The sequence below is a fragment of the Dendrobium catenatum genome, unplaced genomic scaffold (assembly GCF_001605985.2).
Source record: "Dendrobium catenatum unplaced genomic scaffold, ASM160598v2 fragScaff_scaffold_265, whole genome shotgun sequence".
Taxonomy (NCBI): Eukaryota; Viridiplantae; Streptophyta; class Magnoliopsida; order Asparagales; family Orchidaceae; genus Dendrobium; species Dendrobium catenatum.
The window spans coordinates 662,279-683,146 of NW_021318727.1; the positions used below are offsets into that span (position 1 = coordinate 662,279).

The 20,868-nt window shown below is 32.0% G+C and overlaps 1 protein-coding gene across 2 annotated transcripts in view; it reads left to right on the forward strand.

Moving 5' to 3' along the window:
• LOC110095700 overlaps positions 1-7,833 on the forward strand; it is a 28,181-nt gene extending 20,348 nt beyond the window's left edge. For both annotated transcript variants that reach the window (XM_020821374.2, XM_020821442.2), the window contains exons 7-9: positions 6,800-6,979; positions 7,070-7,116; positions 7,259-7,833. In XM_020821374.2, the coding sequence (XP_020677033.1) occupies positions 6,800-6,979; positions 7,070-7,116; positions 7,259-7,559 (528 nt within the window). In that variant the 3' untranslated portion in view covers positions 7,560-7,833. The remainder of the gene's footprint in view (positions 1-6,799; positions 6,980-7,069; positions 7,117-7,258) is intronic.
• Positions 7,834-20,868: the final 13,035 nt, after the last annotated feature.

Below are 20,868 nucleotides of genomic sequence, written 5' to 3' on the forward strand. Positions count from 1 at the left end.
CGATTCAGGGAGGGAGGAAGTAAGGAAGTGTTGATTAAGTGGAAGAATTTACTTGAGTACGATGCTACTTGGGAGTCATATGAGTGGATAAATCATCAATTTCTATCCTTCTACCTTGAGGGCAAGGTGGTTCTTTGGGATGGGTATTGTTAAACCAATCTAGGAGAGGCTAGTTCAGCTGGTCTAGAAGGGATCGATTCAATTCTACATCAGGCGGAAGCCTAGGCAGAATTAGGCAGATTCCGCCCTTTTTGAGGTGGGGTCCACATGTTAAGGAAGAGAGAGAGAGAGAGAGAGAGAGAGAGAGAGAGAGAGAGAGAGAGAGAGAGAGAGAGAGGATGAGCGGGAGATTTGAATCTGAAGGGATGTTTGGGCATTTGGCTTTGTATTATTTGCTTTTAATAGTTATTTTCATCCTAGGGTTAGGGTTGTATTGAATGTTTGTTGAATTTAGGAGTTCTTGAGGTTTGCTTGGTCTCTATTTGTCGGCTAGAGAAATGGGAGAGTCGGATCCTCCTCTCAAATTGAAGATCCATTGTATCTTCTTTGTTTTCTTCTACTTTTCATCTATTATTAAGTTTTCCTATTGATTTGCTAAGGATTTTATGCAAATTCCTAATTTTTTCTTGCTGAAATCCCAAATTTCAGCCACTATTTGGGTGATTTTTGCACTTGTTTCCTATCACTACACCAATTTGTTAACAGCCCTACAAGCATTACCTTTGAATGAGATGCTGAGTTATCAAATGATTAGTTATGATGTTTGTGGAACTTCGTATAGTGCTTATCAATAGATTCTTTAGTTTCACAAATAAGGAAATTATTGCATATTTCCAAGAGGGTTTACATTGTCATTAAAACCATTATAATAAGGTGAAATGTAAACATGCATTTTTATCAACATCGTGGAGCTCATTGTTGAGAAATTTTGATGATAAAATGATTTCTTATTTCGGCATGGCTATAATTAACATCTGTTGAGACTTATTGGATTGTGTTAAAAAATTTGAAGTTTGCCGAAGCCTAAAGGCTCTAGCAACAACAATAATAATTTTTTTTTTCTAGAAAAGAAAATAAAGTTAAAACAAACAACCCCAAAAAAGAATGAGGTGTACCAAAGTTTAAAAATGTGAAATTAGGAACAAAGGCATATTGTCTTCATGAGGTAAGGCTTAACCCTCAAACCAAAATTTTTTAAAAATAACTCACAGTTAAAAATAATTCACAAATATGCTATTATAAATTATCAACATATTAACTTCGCTCATTATCATAACACCATGGACCTCATTGTGGAGAAATTTTGATGATGAAATGATTTCTTATCTCTGCATACTATAATTAACACCTTTCGAGAACTATTATATTGCATTAAAAAATTTGAAGATTGCCCCAGTAAAGGCTCTAGCGACAACAACAATAATTGTTTTTTTCTTGAAAAGAGAAGAAGTTAAAACATACAACCCAAAAAAGAATACAGTGAACCAATGCTTAAAAATGTGAAATTAGGAATCAAGGCATGTTTCCTTAATGAGGTATGGCGTAAGCCTCTAATAAAAAAATTGAAAAATATCTCAAAGTTAAAAAAATAATTTACAAATATGTTATAAATTATCAGCATATTAATTTCGTTCATCATCACAAACTACAAAGTCCCTCAACAGCAACAACAACAACATCAAGCCTTTATCCCACTACGTGGGGTCGGCTACATGAATCATTTTTCTCCATTATGTCCTATTAAAAGTCAAATTCTCGTTTAAATCTAATAAAGAAAGATTATTCCTAATATTTTCTAACCAAGTCTTTTTAGGTCTACCCCTACCTTTCTTAACACAAGTCAAATCTAATACCTCTACTCTCCTAACCGGGTCATCGAAAGGCTGCCTTTTTATGTGTCCAAACCATCTAAGGCGACTCTCTCTAATCTTATATTCTATTGATCTACTCCAACCTTTTCACGTATATGCTCATTTCGTATCCTATCTCTAAGGGTAAAGCCACTCATTCACCTGAGCATCCTCATCTCTGCCACACTTAACTTAGTATTATGCTTCTCTTTTAATGGCCAACATTCGACACCATAAAGCATTGCAGGCCTCACTAACATCTTATAGAATTTTCCCTTAAGTTTGAGGGGTAAATTTCTATCACATAACAAGCCTGATGCATTCCTCCACTTCAACCATCCAACTTGAATTCTGCTGATAATATCCCCATCTATTTCACCATCACTCTGAACAATAGATCCAAGATATCTAAAATTGTACTCTTATTAATGACTTGATCACCCAAAGTCACAATCCTCTCACTAGGTCTATTACTACTAAAATTACACTCCATATATTCCATTTTAGATCTACTCAAGCGAAAACCTTTAAGACTCTAAGGTTGACCTCCATAATTCAAGTTTACCTTCAACTCCCTCTCTAGTCTTATATGCAAGAAGAATATCATCAGCAAAAAGCATACACCAAGGTACATCCACTTGCAAATGTCTAGTGAGAACATCCATGACTAAAGCAAAAAAGATATGGGTTTAAGGCTGATCCTTTAGTTAACCCAACCGAAATAGGGAAATACTTGGTCAAACCACCTTGTGTTTGACACAAAGTAATAGCTATTTCCCACTCATAACGTGGATTACTCAACACTTGCGAGCTGTGTGAGAGTAGAGAATCCACGTAATCTTCATGAGAATACCGACTCAGATTCCTACAGACACCTACGTGCAATCTCACTCACAGAGAGAGAGAGAGACAGATTACTCTCATAACACAATCTCTATTATGCTGGTAGCGAGCTCACATCAACGACCTCAGTATTACATCACTCTGCATATTACAGTGTCATTCCTGACACCACAACTAATGTATCCCTCCGTTACTGTAAGTACCATGCTATCAGATATCATTAACATATATACGTCACGTATGCCATTATTATCGCATAATTCATGAGAAGTCTATATATATAAGAAAATTTAAATTGAAAAAATGAATATAAAATACCAGTTAAGAAAATTATAAATAATAGGTAAAAATAATGAAATAAAAACATTTTACCCAAAAAAATCATACCAAGAATTCACCGAAGTCTAAAAGTAAAATAGTAATTCAAAAACATTTATAAATATTTAAAACTTTTAATAATATTTAGAGGAAGATTAACATTAAATTAAAAAAGTTTAAATAAAACCTATAAAAGAAAAATAATAAATAGTTACAAGAAAATAAAAAATACTGAAAAGAAATTAATTTGCTTTTTCTGAAAGAAAAGAAATCTTACCTGCAAACCCTCGCATGGTTAGTCCTCTCATCTCTCTCAATTATACGTAAAACAATTGTAGACGTACTACTGCCTCGACTTGCAGTCGTAAACTTCTGATCCGCACTCGCAGCTGTAGAACTCTCCTCTCTTATAGATGATCCCCCCTTGCTAATAGCAGCTGGCATGTTTGCTCTAGACATCCATTTCAAGATGTGAACCATGATCTATAATTCCTTGACTTAAATTGCAATTTTAACATAAAGATATAACTTAAAAAAGGGATTTAATTATTATTATGTAAAAAATTGAGGCATTTTACCCAAATGCATATCCTCACCAGAAAAAGGTGCAAGCCTCACCCAAAGCAGGAAATCATGAGCCTCTGAGGAAATTGTTGGGTGCCTTTTGGTGAGGCACTCCTCAAGACGTACACTTTGAATCATAAGATGAGCACATTTTTGCTGACCGAAAGGAAAAAGGATAGTAATTATCCCTCCTAAGCTAATGAAGCCAGGAGAGGAAGTCTGAAAGGCCCACATCCATCCAGAGAACTTAAACAAGCAATGCTCATTGAAAAAAAGTGCTTCACAGAGATCTTTTTACATACACTCAAAATTTATCTGTAATTGCCATATAACCTTGTGGCGTCGCACTAGCTGATATGGTTGACTAGCCAAATCAATACTCATATCATTGAATCATCAGCTATTCGATTGAGGATTACTTTATTTTTAAGGATTAGGTAGAGAAAAGTTATCAAAATGTTGTGCTCATTCATTCTAGTAGTGTATTGATTCATCTTAAAATGGAGTAGGTCGATATTATCTCGGCTTACCTAATCCAAGATGCAAAAGCTGGTATGGAAAGGTTCTAGAAGGGGTAGGTGATTGATTCATTTCATTTCAAAGAAGCCGAATTGATGATTGACTTTCAGAAAAGCCAAATTGAGGATCAACCTTTTTTTAGGTATGTAGGGCGTCTCTTGGAGAAGTTCTTTGAAACCAAAATTTGACCCAGCGGTCTTCCTCAAAAGAGTCCTATTAAAAATCACTTGCTATATTTAATATAAAAGAAGAAGAATTTTGTCATGCATCTTTGTCAAAGCCTTGGAGGTAAAAAATGAATAGGTTGAGGAAGCCAAGAATTGAAATTCAGGAGCTCATGGACTTTGTTAATGACCATGAAGAATCTATTCAATTGCCAGTTGGGCTAGAAGAATATATTATCAATTTGTAGCTCAACTTAGAGCTAGGTGACACAATAGGCATTAATGACACTTGTCAAGTCACGAGCCTTTGTGACAAAGGATTTTAGGAGAATTCTCCAAAGTCTATCATTTCCTATTAGCCTAATTTAGTTCTCAAGAGGGGTTTTTTCAATTCTTTGCAGAATCATGCCATATATCATCATAATTCACATATGATGAGGAATTTTATATACCCGATGAGAAAGATAAAACCAGCCAAAAATTGTCTCTTCAAAATGAAATGTCCATGACTTCGGCAATAGCTGGGATTGGATGAATTCGAAGAACCGGCGAGTTCAAAGCCCTCTACCATTTATGCCAGGCCAGTAACACATTGAATGGAGTGGAAAGTAAAGTAAATCTTTTATACCATAACAACAGAAGAGAAAGATCATGGGAAACATCAAGATTAATGAAGATGTTCTGCCTCTGGCTCTTTATAAATTCTCGAAGACTGCAAATCTAGCTATGGACTACAATGTTTTGGCCCACCTTCGAAAGTTATCAACATTGCTAGGCATTTATGATGTGCTTATACGGCCTAAGGCATTCGTGATACAAATGAACAAAAATTTATTCTTTATTGCTCATCAAGTAACACTAGACACTTAGTACCATTTTCTTAAAATGCCAATATAAATATAATAAAATCAAATTTTAACATCTGATCTTTTTGTGCTGCATAAACTTCTTTATTTTACATCTATATTTTTATTAAATATGTTTTTAAAGTCATAGTATGAAAGACAGTAGGCATAAAAAAGTGAAACATGTGACTGACATCAAATAAATCATCATCAACTCCACAATTTATAGAGCACATCATAATCCCAAAAGAGAGAACATGTATAGAGTTCATCAAATGTGCCTTTTTACTTCCCTATAACCTTTAGTTGCACTGCCTGAAATTTAAGAAAATTCTGATTAGACTGTTTTTTTAGCCATATTAAATGTTATCTTGTGTCTATTGTTTAGAATGATTGTGAAATAGATGGGAATATTATTAGTAGAATTCAAGCTGGATGGTTTAAGTGGAGGAAGGCATTGGGCTTGTTGTGTGATAGAAAAGTCTCCTTCAAACTTGAGGGAAAATTCTATAAGATGGCGGTGAGACCTAAATGCTTTATGGTGTGGAATGTTGGCCATTAAAAGAGAAACATATTATTAAGTTGAGTTTTGTAGACATGAGGATGCTAAGGTGGATGAGTGGCTTTACTCTTAGAGATAGGATACGAAACGAGCATATTCGTGAAAGGTTGGAGTAGCTCTAGTTGAAGATAAAACTAGAGGGAGTCGCCTTAGATGGTCTGGTCACATGAAACGGCAGCCTTCCGATGACCCGGTTAGGAGAGTAGATGTATTAGATTTAGCTTATGTTAAGAAAGGTAGAGTTAGAACTAAAAATATTTAGTTGGAAAATATTAGAAATGACATTTCTTTATTAAATTTAAATGAGAATTTGATACTTAACATGACATAATATATAAAAAGGATTCATGTAGATGACCCCACGTAGTGGAATAAATGCTTGATGTTTTTGTTGTATTTAATGTTTTTGACCCGTGAAGTGGGATGATACATGAAAACTCTTGTAATGGTTGCAAATTTGGCTTATAAATTCAATGTCTTATATGCTATTATTTTTGCAGCAAAATTACATTTGTATGGCCGCATGGGAAAAGAGTTAAAAATAAAATAAAAAAAGACAATCGAAACGAGCAATTTTCTTGATATTCAGAAGGATTTGCGTTGCCAGCAGCCAAAGTGCATACTTTCTGCTATTTTTGGGTTGTGCAGCTTATTTTCTTGGACTTTCTTGAAACACTACTCCAAACATAGTTTTATAATATGAGTAATGCTTCACTCAAATACATTTATATTTACAATAGAATTTTGTTTGCGTTCATAATTTTTGTGGTTCAAGTGAAAATAGCCCCTGTAACTACATTCCGTCTAGACAGAAGAATTTATTTTTAATATGGATATATTGGTGAATGGGGTGTTACTCGTATATTCTTATGTCTTAAAAATCTCTTCTGAGCTGCAGTTCCAAATTGCACGGTTGTGCTTCTGTTTTTGGTGTTTTGTTTTTTCCCATCCAAAGTTTTTAACTTCATGTTGGTTCCAATGGCTTCTGTTCTTTGAATGTAAAAGTCAATTTATATGGACTTTAAGGCTATGGAGAGCTTGTAAGTAAGTTGATTGCAAACAATCGTTTAATAACCCGTGTTTTTGAAATCTCCCATCTGCATTCCTATAATTTGAAATTCTTTAACGTTACAGATTTTTGGAGCATTGGAAGTACGACAATCAGCAGCCAAAGATGTAATTGCTGCAGCTGATTTAGAAAAACAGGAAAAGGAGGAAGTTGCTCTGAAAGCTCTAAAAGAGCAAGAATTATTGATGGATGCTGTACTTGCAGAGTCCCAGAATTTGAAGCAGGAAGAAGAGGAGAATTCTAAGGTAAATAACCTTAACATTTCATTTCGTGTATCACAAATTCTGCTCTGTTTGGCGTTATGATAATGGTTGCTGTGTGATTGATGCTTGCAGCTGAGAGAATTTTTGATGGATCGCGGCCATGTTGTCGATTCATTGCAGTAAGTTTTTCCATTAAACTGAGTTTTTTATTTCAGGAGCATGTAACAGTACTTCCAATGTATGATGAAAATCTTCACTTTAGCTATCTTTCCTGCTTTTTTAAAGCAGAAAACTTTGTTAATGTTTGCTTTTGCTATGCAGAGGTGAAATAGCCATTATTTGTGAAGATATTCTCTCACTTAAGCAAAGAGTTGACGGACGCATCCCTTTCACTAGATCTCTAATTTCATCATCTTTTACCAAATCTCTAATGTCATCATTTTCGTCGAGCTGTGGATCATCTGTAAACTCTTCTGAACATAATGGAGGATCACCATCATCAACAAACCGTCTTATTAACACGGAAACCCATGAAAAGCATCAGGAAGTAGAAAATACTTCTCTAAACTCACTCGACTCTCGCAGCAATCCTTTAGATGATTGGGAACTATGTGAAAAGTGAGATTTAATTCTCCTATACAGAATATTGCTACGCTATGATCGTTTGCTGCAATATTAATTAACTATTTTACATTTCTTTGAGCGGTGAAACTAATTGCATGGTTCATTTTCAGAAAAATTGTCCTTGTAAATATGTCGTCGTTTCAGAACAGTGAGCACTTAATAGTTCTTTTTAAGAGGCTTGAGAATAACGTACTAGCTACTTGGGAAGCTCTACTCCCAAAACATATTATCTTGTGCATATATTTAAAGAACCTTCTGAAATGTTCGTCTCTGTGGGTCATTCTTTCCAGATTTTTAGTGGCTTTGTTCTATTGCATGGGGGGCCCTGTTTTACCATTTTTATAGTGTGGTTGTTTTAATGACATTAATTTTTTTTTAAAGGAGCCATTGCATCTATATGCTTAGAGAGAGTTTCCTTAGATGTAGTTACATAAAATTTTGACCTTCTGATAATCCAGTTAGGAGAGTAGATGTATTAAATTTGGTTCATATTAAAGGAGGTGAAGATAGATCTAAAAAAATTATTTATAAAATATTAGACATGATTATTGTTTTAGGTTTAAAAGAAATTTAGACTCTTAACTGTATATAATGGATATAAATAAGATCTCCTGCAGTGGGATAAATGTTTGGTGTTGGTGTTGTTGGCCTTATATCTATGCTTGAAGATGTAATTGGCAAAACAAATAATCTGGATATCCTAACATGAGATATGTCAGAATAAAGATAAAAATTGTTAAATTTATCTTTAAGATTACAACAATAACATCATGCTTTTATCTCATTAGGTGGGGTTGGTTATATGAATCCTTTTTTTCTATTATGTCTTATCAAAAGTCAAATTCTCATTTAAATCTAATAAAGAAAGGTTATTCCTAATATTTTCTAATCAAATTTTTTTAGGTATGCTCTATCTTTTTTAACATGAGTCAAATCTAATACTTCTATTTTCCTAATTGGGTCATCAGAAGGCTGTCGTTTTATGTGACCAAATCATATAAGGCGACTCTCTTTAATCTTATCATTTATTGGAGCAATTCCAACCTTTTCATGTATATGCTCATTTCGTATCTAAGGGTAAAGCCACTCATCAACCTGAGCATCCTAATCTCTGCCACACTTAACTTAGTGTTATGCTTCTCTTTTAATGGCCAACATTCGGCAACATAAATCATTGCAGGCCTCACCACCATCTTATAGAATTTTCCTTTAAGTTTTGAGGGGGTACTTTTCTATTACACAACAAATCCGATGCATTCCTCCACTTCAATCATCCAACTTGAATTCTGCTAGTAATATTCTTATCTATATCACAATCACTCTGAACAATAGATACCACATATCTAAAACGTGTACTACTATTAATAATTTGATTGCCCAAAGCCCCAATCCCCTCACTAGGTCTATTACTACTAAAATTACACTCCATATATTATGTTTTAGATATACTCAAGAGAAAACATTTAAACTCTAAGGTTTACCTCCATAATTCAAGTTTACCTTCAACTCCATCTCTAATCTTATCAACAAGAAGAATATCATCAACAAAAAACATACACCAAGGTACATCCTCTTGCAAATGTCTAGTGAGAACATCCTTGACTAAAGCAGAAAGATATGGGCTTAAGGCTAATCCTTGATTTAATCCAATTGAAACAGGAAAATACTTGGTCAAACCACCTTGTATTTGAACACAAGTAATAACACATACATGCATACCTTTAATGATTTGAATATAAGCATTATTAACTCATTTCTTTTCAAGAACTCTTCATAGCACTTATTTTGGAACTTTATCATATGCTTTTTCTAAATCAATAAATATCATATGAAGATCCTCCTTATTTTCTCTATATTTATCTATCAAACCTCTTAATTAATGTATGGCTTCCATAGTCGACCTACCCAGCATGAATCCAAATTGATTTTGAGAAACATTAGTATCACGCCACAACCTATGCTCTATAATTTGCTCCCATAGTTTTAAAGTATGACACATTAAGTCTTCTATAATTCACAAAATATTGTGCATCACCTAAATTTATCTTTAAGACTATTGCATAAAAAACTTTTATAACTTAATTTTAAAATAAATATAATAAATTTTTGAGCTCATAATGAGAAGCAATTTGTTCTTGCATAGAGGTTTTCGTGAGTGGTATATACGGTCGCCCTTTAAGTAAATGTTGGATTTTGTGCCGGCGTCCTTTGGCATTGCATCCTGCTTTAGAAAAAAAGTTGCCCAAAGAAAATGATCTTCTGGCGTAGAAATTTGTAAAATAATTATGCTTTTTTATTGAAAAAATTAGAAAAAAATTTTACATATTGCCAGTAACTTGGCATGTCCGCAGTCAGTCGTCTGTTTAACTAAGAAGTTATTCTGTGTGGAGTTCAAATATAAATTTATGTTCAAATTATGAGTATGCATTATATATATATACAAACACACCATGTACACTTATATGTCCTAATGCAACTTTGCGTCATGACTCAACATAGAATAATTTTTCATGTGAATCAGTCACTCGTTGCACGAGTAACTAGTTCTGATTTTTTGTTTTTGTTTTATGATGCGAGAATGAAGCACTTGTTGGGATGTTTAAGAGTAGCCCTTTTGTGGAGCATCCTGAGCAGCTCGAGTTCCCTCATGCACCTACTTACCATCCATTTGTTTGGCAGACTAGAGAGAAATGATGCTAAGATGATGATGAGAAGGAAGAAGATCCTGATTCAAAGGGTTAGGGTTTTTTTTTTTTTTCTCTTTTGCTTTTGCTTGAGAAAAGATAGCCAATGTAAAACTTGTCAAATAATCATGACATGAATCCAAAAAATGCTTTTGCCTTAGATGAGGGAGAGAGAGTTTGGAGGCTTCTATTTGTTGGGAAGCATGTTTATTTTGATATGTTGTAGTGGATAGTCTAACTGAAGACTTAAAACTTAGCACTTATGGGAGACAACTCACTTGATATGTTATGCATGGTGCTTAGTGCACCAGTTATCCTATAATCAATGTTATGTTATGTTATGTTTTGTAATGTTCTATTAACTCTTATTTTATGCACCTTTTATCATTTATATTAAAGCATGTGTATTGTTAACTGTTATTTGTGTTTGTTGTATTTTCATTTCATTGAAGTTCTCCTCATATTTGATATAATTTTAAATTTTGATTATTTAATTAATCTTTGTAAAAAAGATAATTAAAAATTATATAAAATTAGGATAATAATAAAATCCCAGATCATAGTTCAAATAAACACTATTTATATTTCATAGAGTGAAAAAGAAACTAATAATTGTCTGACTTAGATCATTTAAGTTATTACTTTAATTTGAAATTATAAGTTATACCTTTATTTATTAATTTTTGAAATAAAGATGAATAATTAGAATTAAAAATTTGATATTAGACTGAAAAAGAAACAAATTGTAAAGAAGGGCAAGAAGAAGTTTAAAAGAGCTTTTTGGACGGACTCAGCTTCTCAAATAAACACTATTTATATTTCATAGAGTGAAAAAGAAACTAATAATTGTCTGACTTAGATCATTTAAGTTATTACTTTAATTTGAAATTATAAGTTATACCTTTATTTATTAATTTTTGAAATAAAGATGAATAATTAGAATTAAAAATTTGATATGAGTATATTAAAATTAGAAATTATAAGCAATTAAAATTTGGAAATGACAATCTTATAAAATCCTTACATTAAACTTATTAAGATTGTAAAAATGCTTCGAAGCAAAAAATGATATTCAAAATCATTAACTATGTACTCCATAAATTGAAAAGAAAAAAAGAACTATGAAAATAGCTCTAAAAAGAGAAAGATAGAAATTGAAGAAAAAGAAAGAAGATGTTTATATTCAAAAATTGATATCAATTAAAAGCTTAGAATATGATTGCAATCTTGTACTTTCAAAAAAGATAAAATAAGAAAACCAATAAAAATTATGCACAACAGGAAAATCATCTATTAATGGCGGAATTTTTCGGTGGAAATTGATCATTTTTCGGTGATTTTTTAATTTATCGGTGGTTTTCCGATGAAAAAAATTTCACCGGTAAAACTCGCGTAGGAAAATAAATTCCGGCGGAATAAAACTGCCAGTAAATTAAAAAAAAATAAAAAAAATTCTCATTTTACACCCAACAGCCACTCCCGCACCACCCCCCTCCCACGCCCACTCATGGGAGCTCGCTAGCCTGCCAGAAACTAGTTGTGCAGCGGCCTCCAGCCCACGCACGGGAGCCCGCCAGTATGCCCGTAACCCATTATGCAGCGTCCGCCAACCCGCGTGGGGGAGCCTTCCTGCCAGCCTGCATGTGTGCGCCTGCTCCCGCGCCTACCAGGTGATTCAAACCCGAGTGGGTTGGGGAAAATCTCAAACAATCAACCAAATTGCTGGACATGCAAATACATTTTTATTGTCAAAATTTTATATTTAAACTATATGTTGACCCAAAATCAAGTAATATTTAATTATACTAATAAAAATGATACTAATTAATTTAATTATAAAAATAAAGAATACTAATTAATAATAAAAAAAATTAATATTTACTAATTAATTTTAAAATGAAAATTAATTAAATAGTTAATATAATTTTTAATCATTTTTGTTAAATCATTTAAATAGTTAAAATTTTAATCATTTTAATTAAATTTTCAAATTTCTACTGGAAAATTGAAAAAGCCATCATAAAATCCGCCAGAAAATTCAGTGGGAAAAAACCATTGGAAAATTTTATTAGAAAAGTTGTCTCATTATTTTCTATCAGAAAGCTGTCGGAAAATTAACCTCAAGAAAGTCGCTGGAAAATTATGTCGGAAATGGGTGATTTTCCTGTAGTGATGGTGAACTAATGATATTTCAATTTTATTTTTAAACATATTTAATAATTAAACTATATTATTTACTTTTGGAAGTGCAACCTGACAATTCACGGGAGGTTGTAAGACCTCATTGAATTGCCCTAGACACATTAAGAGGAGGGGAGGAGCTGAGTAGGTTATTTTAAAAAATAATTTTAATAACTTAAATTAAACAATTTGATCACCCGATGCAAAAGCTGAAAAATTTAATAATAACTGAAATAATGGCGATGATAAATTAATCAAATCAATATAATTTTTTCAACATGTAATTTTTAGGAGAATAAATCACAAAAAGTAAAATACAAAAAATAAAAATTAGAATGAGCACACCAAAATTTTATAATAGTTTGGTCAAATAATGACTTACGTCCACTCCTTGGAGCCCTCCTCTCTAGGTATTGTATTAAGCCTATAATGACTCTCCTTTAGCCCTCACAACTAGGTAGATAATCCCTTATAAAATCTCTTCCACAATAAAACCCTACATGGGGTCCTGGTTGGGTACCCATTGGGCACCCATGCTTTACTCAGACGGGCTTTACCCACCCACGCCCACCCATGATGACTTTTGGGATGCTGTACCCACCTATACCCACCCACTTTCCGTACTTTTTGAATGCAGTTTGGCACAGAATGATGGCCTTGAGGCTTGTTTTCCTTTGCTCAGATTTCAAACTTTCAAGCCGCATATTAGAATTTACCATAGCCACATTATGGTTAAGTGCTTCACATTACGTAGTGAGAATTATAATAATATAAGATATACGATGATTATCAATGTAAATCGATTTATCCACCGATGTTGAGTACCCACTCATACCCATCCATAAGGCCATGTTCGTACCCATACCCACCCATACCCATTAGGTATGGGTGGGTACATGGGTGGCTATGGGTATGGGTACCCAATGCAGGGCTCTATTCCACAAACCCGGTGCAGTAGAGGATTGTAATATTTTCATCCTTTTTATGAGACAGAGGTCCTTAAATCCTTTTTCACCCTCCTAGTGAAGGTCTCTCTAATGCGATGGAGCAGCTGGATCCTTTGACCCTAAATAGAAATTCTTCCCAAAGCATCCCTCAAGACCAACCTAATCCATAGAGGAACCCAGGTGCAAGTTCGCCGGAGCAACCTTGTAGAACTACCTCTTACACTCCCTTGAAACATGCAATGATCTTCTCCCTCTCTTACAAACTCCACACTTTCTCTCCTAAGCTCTAAGCTCTCTCTTTAAGCTTTTAAAAAAGAAAACAACTTAATAAATGCCAAGAAGTATCATATAAAGTATTAAGAGAAAGATTAAAAAGAGGGCTTCAAAAAATCCTAAAAATTTAATTTAACCATCATAACTTATACAGCACGATCATGGGATCGTAAAGTATGATATCCATAATTTAACCTCTTAGTACTATATAATCACTAGTTAGTATAATACGATCATTTCAAAATTTCACTATTTGTATTATATGATGTATAATTAGTATAATACGATCAATTTAATTTTGCCTGTTAGTATTGTATGATTAGTATTTAGTATAATATGATATGTTCAGATTATTCTGTATGAATAAACAATAGTATAATACAAATAGTTCAATCAAATTACAGTTCATTCGACATGAATCTTGGGATGACCAAATATCATCTCTATCGATCTTACATTATAATCCAGTTCGTATAGTATGATAAAAAATCAAAGTTAAGCAGAATTGATTGATTAATCATAGGATTAAACTAGGAAATATTTTAAACATTGTATAGCACAGTTAGGTTTGTACAACACGAATAGAACAGCATTTAAAATTCAAATCTTTGCCTAATTTAATGAATAAAAATGTTTTTGATTATAACAAATCATCCAGTATGATGTGGTATTCATATTATATGATTAGTTTTATTTTAAAATTATTTTCTTAGATAAATAAAATATTTTTATTAATATATATGATAATAGATCATACAATATGATCTATATCTTATAGTATGATGTGTAAAAAAATTAAAATATTTAAAATTATTTTTTCACCCCTCGTATGTGTGTGCAGTTACCAAGCTAGCATATACCTTTACAGGACTTGACTCAAGAAATTATAAATAAATTAATTAATATTATAGACTCTTTCAATACACCCTATTCTACCCATTCTTGAGCCCTTTAGTATTCATTGAATGGTGCATGATGTATCAGAAATATTAATACACACACAAATAAATATGCACTACAATACTAAAACAAATAAAGATGCAATCAATAATGGTTATTATCATCAAAATTATAAACTCGAGAGCATGAGTTGCAACACAACCCAATTTAACATATAAGGAAGAACCTGAGCATAGTCTGGCCTTTGATATGAAGCAGTTAAGAATTAAGCAAATCTTGATAGTTAAAGTCCAATGGAAATATAGGGCATAAAGGGAGGAAACTTGGGATAAAGAAGTTGAAATGAAGCGTTTATATCCACAACTATTATGATTGAAATATCAAGGATGATATTTTCTTTGAGGGGAGAATGTAATCCATCATATGAAATAGGTAATTATATTCTATAATTATAATTTTAATTGATTTAGTAATTTTGATTATTATTCAGTTGAATGGCATGTAGAATAATTAAGGAATTTGGGTTGAGAAAGTAGAACAAGAAGGAAGATTTTTTTTCTAAGTGTATTGCGACATTGAGATTTGGCACTCCTGTGTTTTGCTCTTGGGAAAATGAGAAAAAGTGGGTTTTGAGGGAAGTGTTATAGCATGGTGGTGTCTCAATGGTGGTGGGAATGAAATATAAGAAGTTTGGGAGAGTTTGCGAGTTTTGCTCTGGTAGTGCTGCGACATAAAAAGTTGCAGAAGTATGATGTTTGGCTAAATTAGTGATTTATAAAATAATAAATATCTCTTTCCATTAATGCAATACTAAACGCCCAACAACTTTTTGATGAAGAAAGGTGGGGAGAAGAAGGAAAGAGAAGGAAAAAAAAAAAGAAAGATTTGGAGTCTGAAATTTGATTTTTGTCCGTATTGCTAGCTACAAAAATTATTGGGCTCAAGATGTAGGAAATCCATACACCATTTCTAATTTCAATTTCAAAATATATAACAAAAGATATGGTTTTAAAAGTGGTTTTTAAGTTTTAAAAAATTTTTAATGTATAACTTTTAATATAATACTTTACTCTCTATTTTGGACAATTTGACTATAAGAATGTGAAATTTCATTGATCGATTTGATTTGCATGAATTTTTATTTATTCTTAAAAATAGAAGCATTTTTGAACTTCAGTATAGTTGATAAAGTATGTTAATTTAGCATTTTGTAGAAATTTTGTGATTTTGGTAAATTTTTTAGCTCTTTAAGTTGTTAATTGAAATGTGGAGGGTTTTTTTTATACAAGCTGGTATATGATGCTATTTACTTTAAAAAGTTGTAATTGCACATTGTATTTGTATCATGATGCATTTTATGACATTCTAAAATATTTGAATTAGAAAGAAAGGCACTCTAAAATTATATACTTAAACCTTTGGTGGAAATATTATATACTGGATTATTCTATTTTGGCTCTAAATTGGTTATGTATTAAAAGTTTTGTTCTGTTCTTATTCTTCTATGTACCTATCTTGGACAGGTGGGAGGTGAAAGATTTGGAGTTATAAGAGGCATAAGTACAAGTGCATTCTGCATTCATATGTGCATCAATATACTTATAACTCAAAAGTTAAACCATACTTTTATGCTTTTGTTTCAATTATATTTTATTAATAATTAAATTCTATTATGTGGAATTGGTGTTAGCCTATTGAGTTTATACTCATTTCATTATTTATGATATTTCAGAAAAAGGTAAACTTCTTATTAAGTAGGCCCAATCAGATATAAAGTCAAGGTCAGGCTTTAACAAGTATTTAGAGTTTCGTAGTTTAGATTTAATTAAGCCTTTTTAGTAACATTTTAATATGAACTATTGTAATTCATTATTTTGGAAAGGGAAGAGAAGTTATGGTTTGCGCACTTTGAATGTTTATTTTATATATTCTTGATGATGATTAGTTGGCTCTATATGTATTTCATTTGGGAAAAAGAAATCTTAGAAGTATAAGAAAGCAGGTTCAAATTCCTCCTTTAGGTCTTAGGGAATCGCAATAACACGCCGAAAAAGATAGTTGTTCCAGACCTCTAGACTGAAGAGGGCAAAAATATTTGGTTACATACATGTTCTTCAGGTGTGGTCATGGGAATACATGCATGTTGGTTGTCCCAACTTACATATTCCTTACTTGATGATAATAAAAAAAATGTATAATCTAAATTATTACTATGTTTATAAAAAATGTCATTTAATTCTATCTTTTCATATAGAAAATAAGAAAAAATATTCTAAAATTGAGCACTGACAAATAATCACAAAAATATATTTTCTCGAGTGTCTGACTTATACCAGTTAGATATCAAAATGATAGAGGAATGAATTTTATCCAAGAGCAAAGCTACGAGGAACTAAGGAAGAAGAAACAGTGCTAGACCAAGAGCTGCATTGCTAAATTGTTGTAGTGCCACAGTGGAAGATAGTCACAAAAAGTTGAAATGGAGAATCGATACAATGAATGATGAACTGACACATTAATTGAACATCACCATAATGCTTCATAATCAGTGTTGTCGTGCTAGTTTAGTTATTTTCAACAATTATAAATAGAGAGTTCATTTCTCATGTAAAGGGATGTTCATGGTGGAGAGGGCTGGCAATTATTTTGTATTAGTCAAGGGAGAGACTAGAGAGAGAGAGAGAGGAGAAAAAGGAGTATATATAAGTAGTTTGTAATCATGTTGTAAATGATTTCCTATTGATATTTACCATCACTTATCATGTATACTTTTATTTTCTACTTTGCAATGAAGTCTGCTTTATTTAGATTTATTTTCATGTCTTGCTAAATCCTTTCTCTTGGCTTATTATACTTTAGAAACCATGCTTTCTTTAGATTAGATTTATAATTTCATGAATTATTCAATGTTATTTTTAAATCATTTATTCTTAATTTAGTTTATAAAGAGTCTTTGCATGAACTTAAAATATAATGTGATCTATTGCCTTAATATAGGAGTAGAAGAATCATTAGGGGATTTAAAATAGAACTTTTCAATGCAAAAACTATGGTGTTTAGAGTTTTGCGATCTTAAGGAAATATCAACATTATAGTTGAGAGAAATTTTAGCTAAATACTCCAATGAACTTGACAAAGACTAGGATTAATATTTATTTTATTCCCAATAATAGTAGGAAATATCTAAATATTATAACATGAGTTTTTAAATATCATGTTTTCAAAATACTTTAAATATTAAATTTTCTTCTTGAAGTCATAGTTGTTAATTTTCAACTTCACGCCCTTTTTTTCAACAGATAAGATAAATTAAGTAATTCATATAAGAAGTACTAGAGTGACTTCCACATGGGAATGATACTCTAATCATAATCTTTTTACTTAACACAACACACATACTTGTGTAGAATAGGATTTACACTATAATATTATAAGTAATAAAAGAAACGAATAAATCACCTATCACCCAACGCAGCTAGATGGGCCTAATTTGGGCTTTAGGTGAATTCTTCCATATTTTATCTTTCTTACCCTATTGATTATTAAGAAGTTATTTATTAATCTTTTTAAATTATTTATTTATTGGATGTAGGTGGAATAAGGAATGGGTAAGGAGTTGACAATTGGCAATATTGTTTTATATAGGGATGAGTTAGATATACTTTGTAATACCTATTGGTACATAATTTGGCAAGGCTATCCTTGTACTAAGTATGTCTTAAACTAAAAAAAAGAGAGTCTATAATGTAGTAGAAAAATATGAAATGCAAGTAGAAAAATTTCTTGTGGGAGCACTGTGGTGTGGTGCCTTAGGGCACAACAATGCCTCCTCTTTATTTAAAGGTTGAGTTGGGGGAGCACAATGGTGCTGCTCATGGCTATGTTGTGCCACTTTTCTCTTTGTATAGGAGTAAAGTTGGAGGGAGTGTTGCAGTATTGAGTCCTCTATCTAGGATGGATTAGGGAAATCTATAATATTTTGGTTGAGCACTATGGTGTTGTGGGTTAGAGTATGATGGAACTGACCATGAAAACTTATTTTTATATATAAAAATTTAAATCCATTTTCATTCTTCATTCATCCCCCAACCTTAATCTTGTTGGAACAGGAAGAGGAGGGGATAAGAAGAGGAGAGAGAAAGAAGAAGAAGAAGTATAAAGGCTGCAGTGTGAGATCTTTCCATCAGGCCATGTAGTAGGATTGTCCTGAACAAGGTAGGCTCCAAATATCCTATTTTTATTTCTTGTATTTTTATGATAAATTATGGAATAAAAAGGTATTTTTATTGAGTATAACAAATTTTTTCCCATTCAATTTTTTGTATACTATGGAATATATTCTTTTGGTTATTCTAAGTATAATAAATTAATATTTTGTCAGTTGGTTTTTCTATATAAATTTATGAGTATTTTTTTATTAAAAAAGATAATTATGGTATTGTTTGTAATTCATCAAAAGTTTTAAAATGATGTTTAAAGTTCCCCTATGAATGGTTTTTCAAACAATAATTTTTTAGCACATAGGCAAATTATACATGTACAGGCTCCAGTAATGTCATACATATATTAGTACATTAGTGTTCTTATTCATATTCAATATTATGTACACATGTTAATTTTGTTAATCTCTATATGTGCATTCCTTTTTATATGTAAAAAATTCTAATGTGGGATATGTTAAAGTGCACTACAAGTTCTATTATACGAGCCCAAATCTTTATTATATTCTACTTCTAATTCTAACCCCATATGTGATATATAGATGTGGGAGGTTATTTTTTGCCCAATCTACTTAATGCGGGTCTGGGAGGTTGAAGGGAGATATAAGTGAAAGTGGAGTTATAAGGGGAGAAGGGAAGGAGGAGAAAGAAGAGGAAGAAGTTTAGAGGCCTTGATGTGAGATTTATCTATCATGCCATGTAGAAAGATTGTCTTGCTCAAGGTAGGCGTCCAATATCTTATTTTTATTTTAATTATGGTATTTCAAGGAAGATATTACTCTAGCCATTTTAATTATATGAAAATGATCTTTCACTAGTTGGTTTGCTTATATGAATTTATAAGTACTTTCTATTTAAAATGATATTTTTGGTATTGTATATAACTCAACAAAAGTTTTAAATCAATTTTTTAAAGGTCCCTTATGAATGATTTTTCAAAAGATAAATGTTAAAGATATAGGTAAATAATATATGTTTTATCTCCTATAATGCCATACATATGTTAGTATATATGTGCTCATATTCATGTTCAATATCATGTACACATATTAATTTTGTTAATATTTGCATGTGCATTCATTAGTAGAAATTCTAATGTGGGAGATGTTAAAGTGCAATGCAAGTTTTTTTATACAAGCAAAAATTTCTATTCTATTCTACATATGATTCTTGCCTCATCTATTATATACAAATGTGGAAGATTATTTCTAGCTCAATCTACTTTATGTTGGTGTAGGAGTTTCAATGGAGTTGCAAGTGAAAGTGGATATACATGGGGAATCAGGTTGTCTCCTTCACCTAGTGAGGTTTGACCTTAGGAAACATAAGTGAATGTAGAGTTATAAACAAACATCACGATATGAGAATATAATGATTCATACATTACACATTCAGTTAAATAAAATAAATTTAAATGTAAATAATATTCTATTGATAAGTACACTTTGATACTTCTATGAATATGCCAGGTATGTTTCCTAGCTAGTCAATACTCTTGAGGAGAAGTGTTATTATTTTCTAAGGGATTTGAGAGATAGTTTGTGACATCCCTTTATCCCATTCCATATTTATGATTTTTTGAGCTCATATAGATAGAACAACTGGTGGAGAATGATTTGATGTCCACTCAATAGAGGTGGGATGCCAGTAAGAAGCAATTTGGAGGAAAACCATTTAGAAGTGGTGTTAGCTGAAAGAACTCCAAGTTTTGAGGTAATGATTCAAGGAAGGGAGGACCCGTCGTTTCTAAGATTATAGGTGAGTCAGTCCTCAGCCTATGGATTTTGTGGGAAGAGTCACACAAGTTGATACCATTTATTCATGGAGTAATATTTTAGGCGTGGTTAGTTTGGGCACAAGGTAACTTAGTGTCCATGAAGATTACTAGAAGATAAATCTATGGTGTTATTTGGGGATAAAACCATAGATTCAAGGACTTGTGCCATGACCTTATAAGTGAGATATTATTTGAAAATGAATCATAATGATACACTAAATAAGATATTTTCTCTTTATAAGCTTAGTTTTTTCTTAATTTTATCACCTGCAAAAAATGGTTACGAAGGTTGTTAAAATAGTTGCTATTTGCATGTTTTACATTT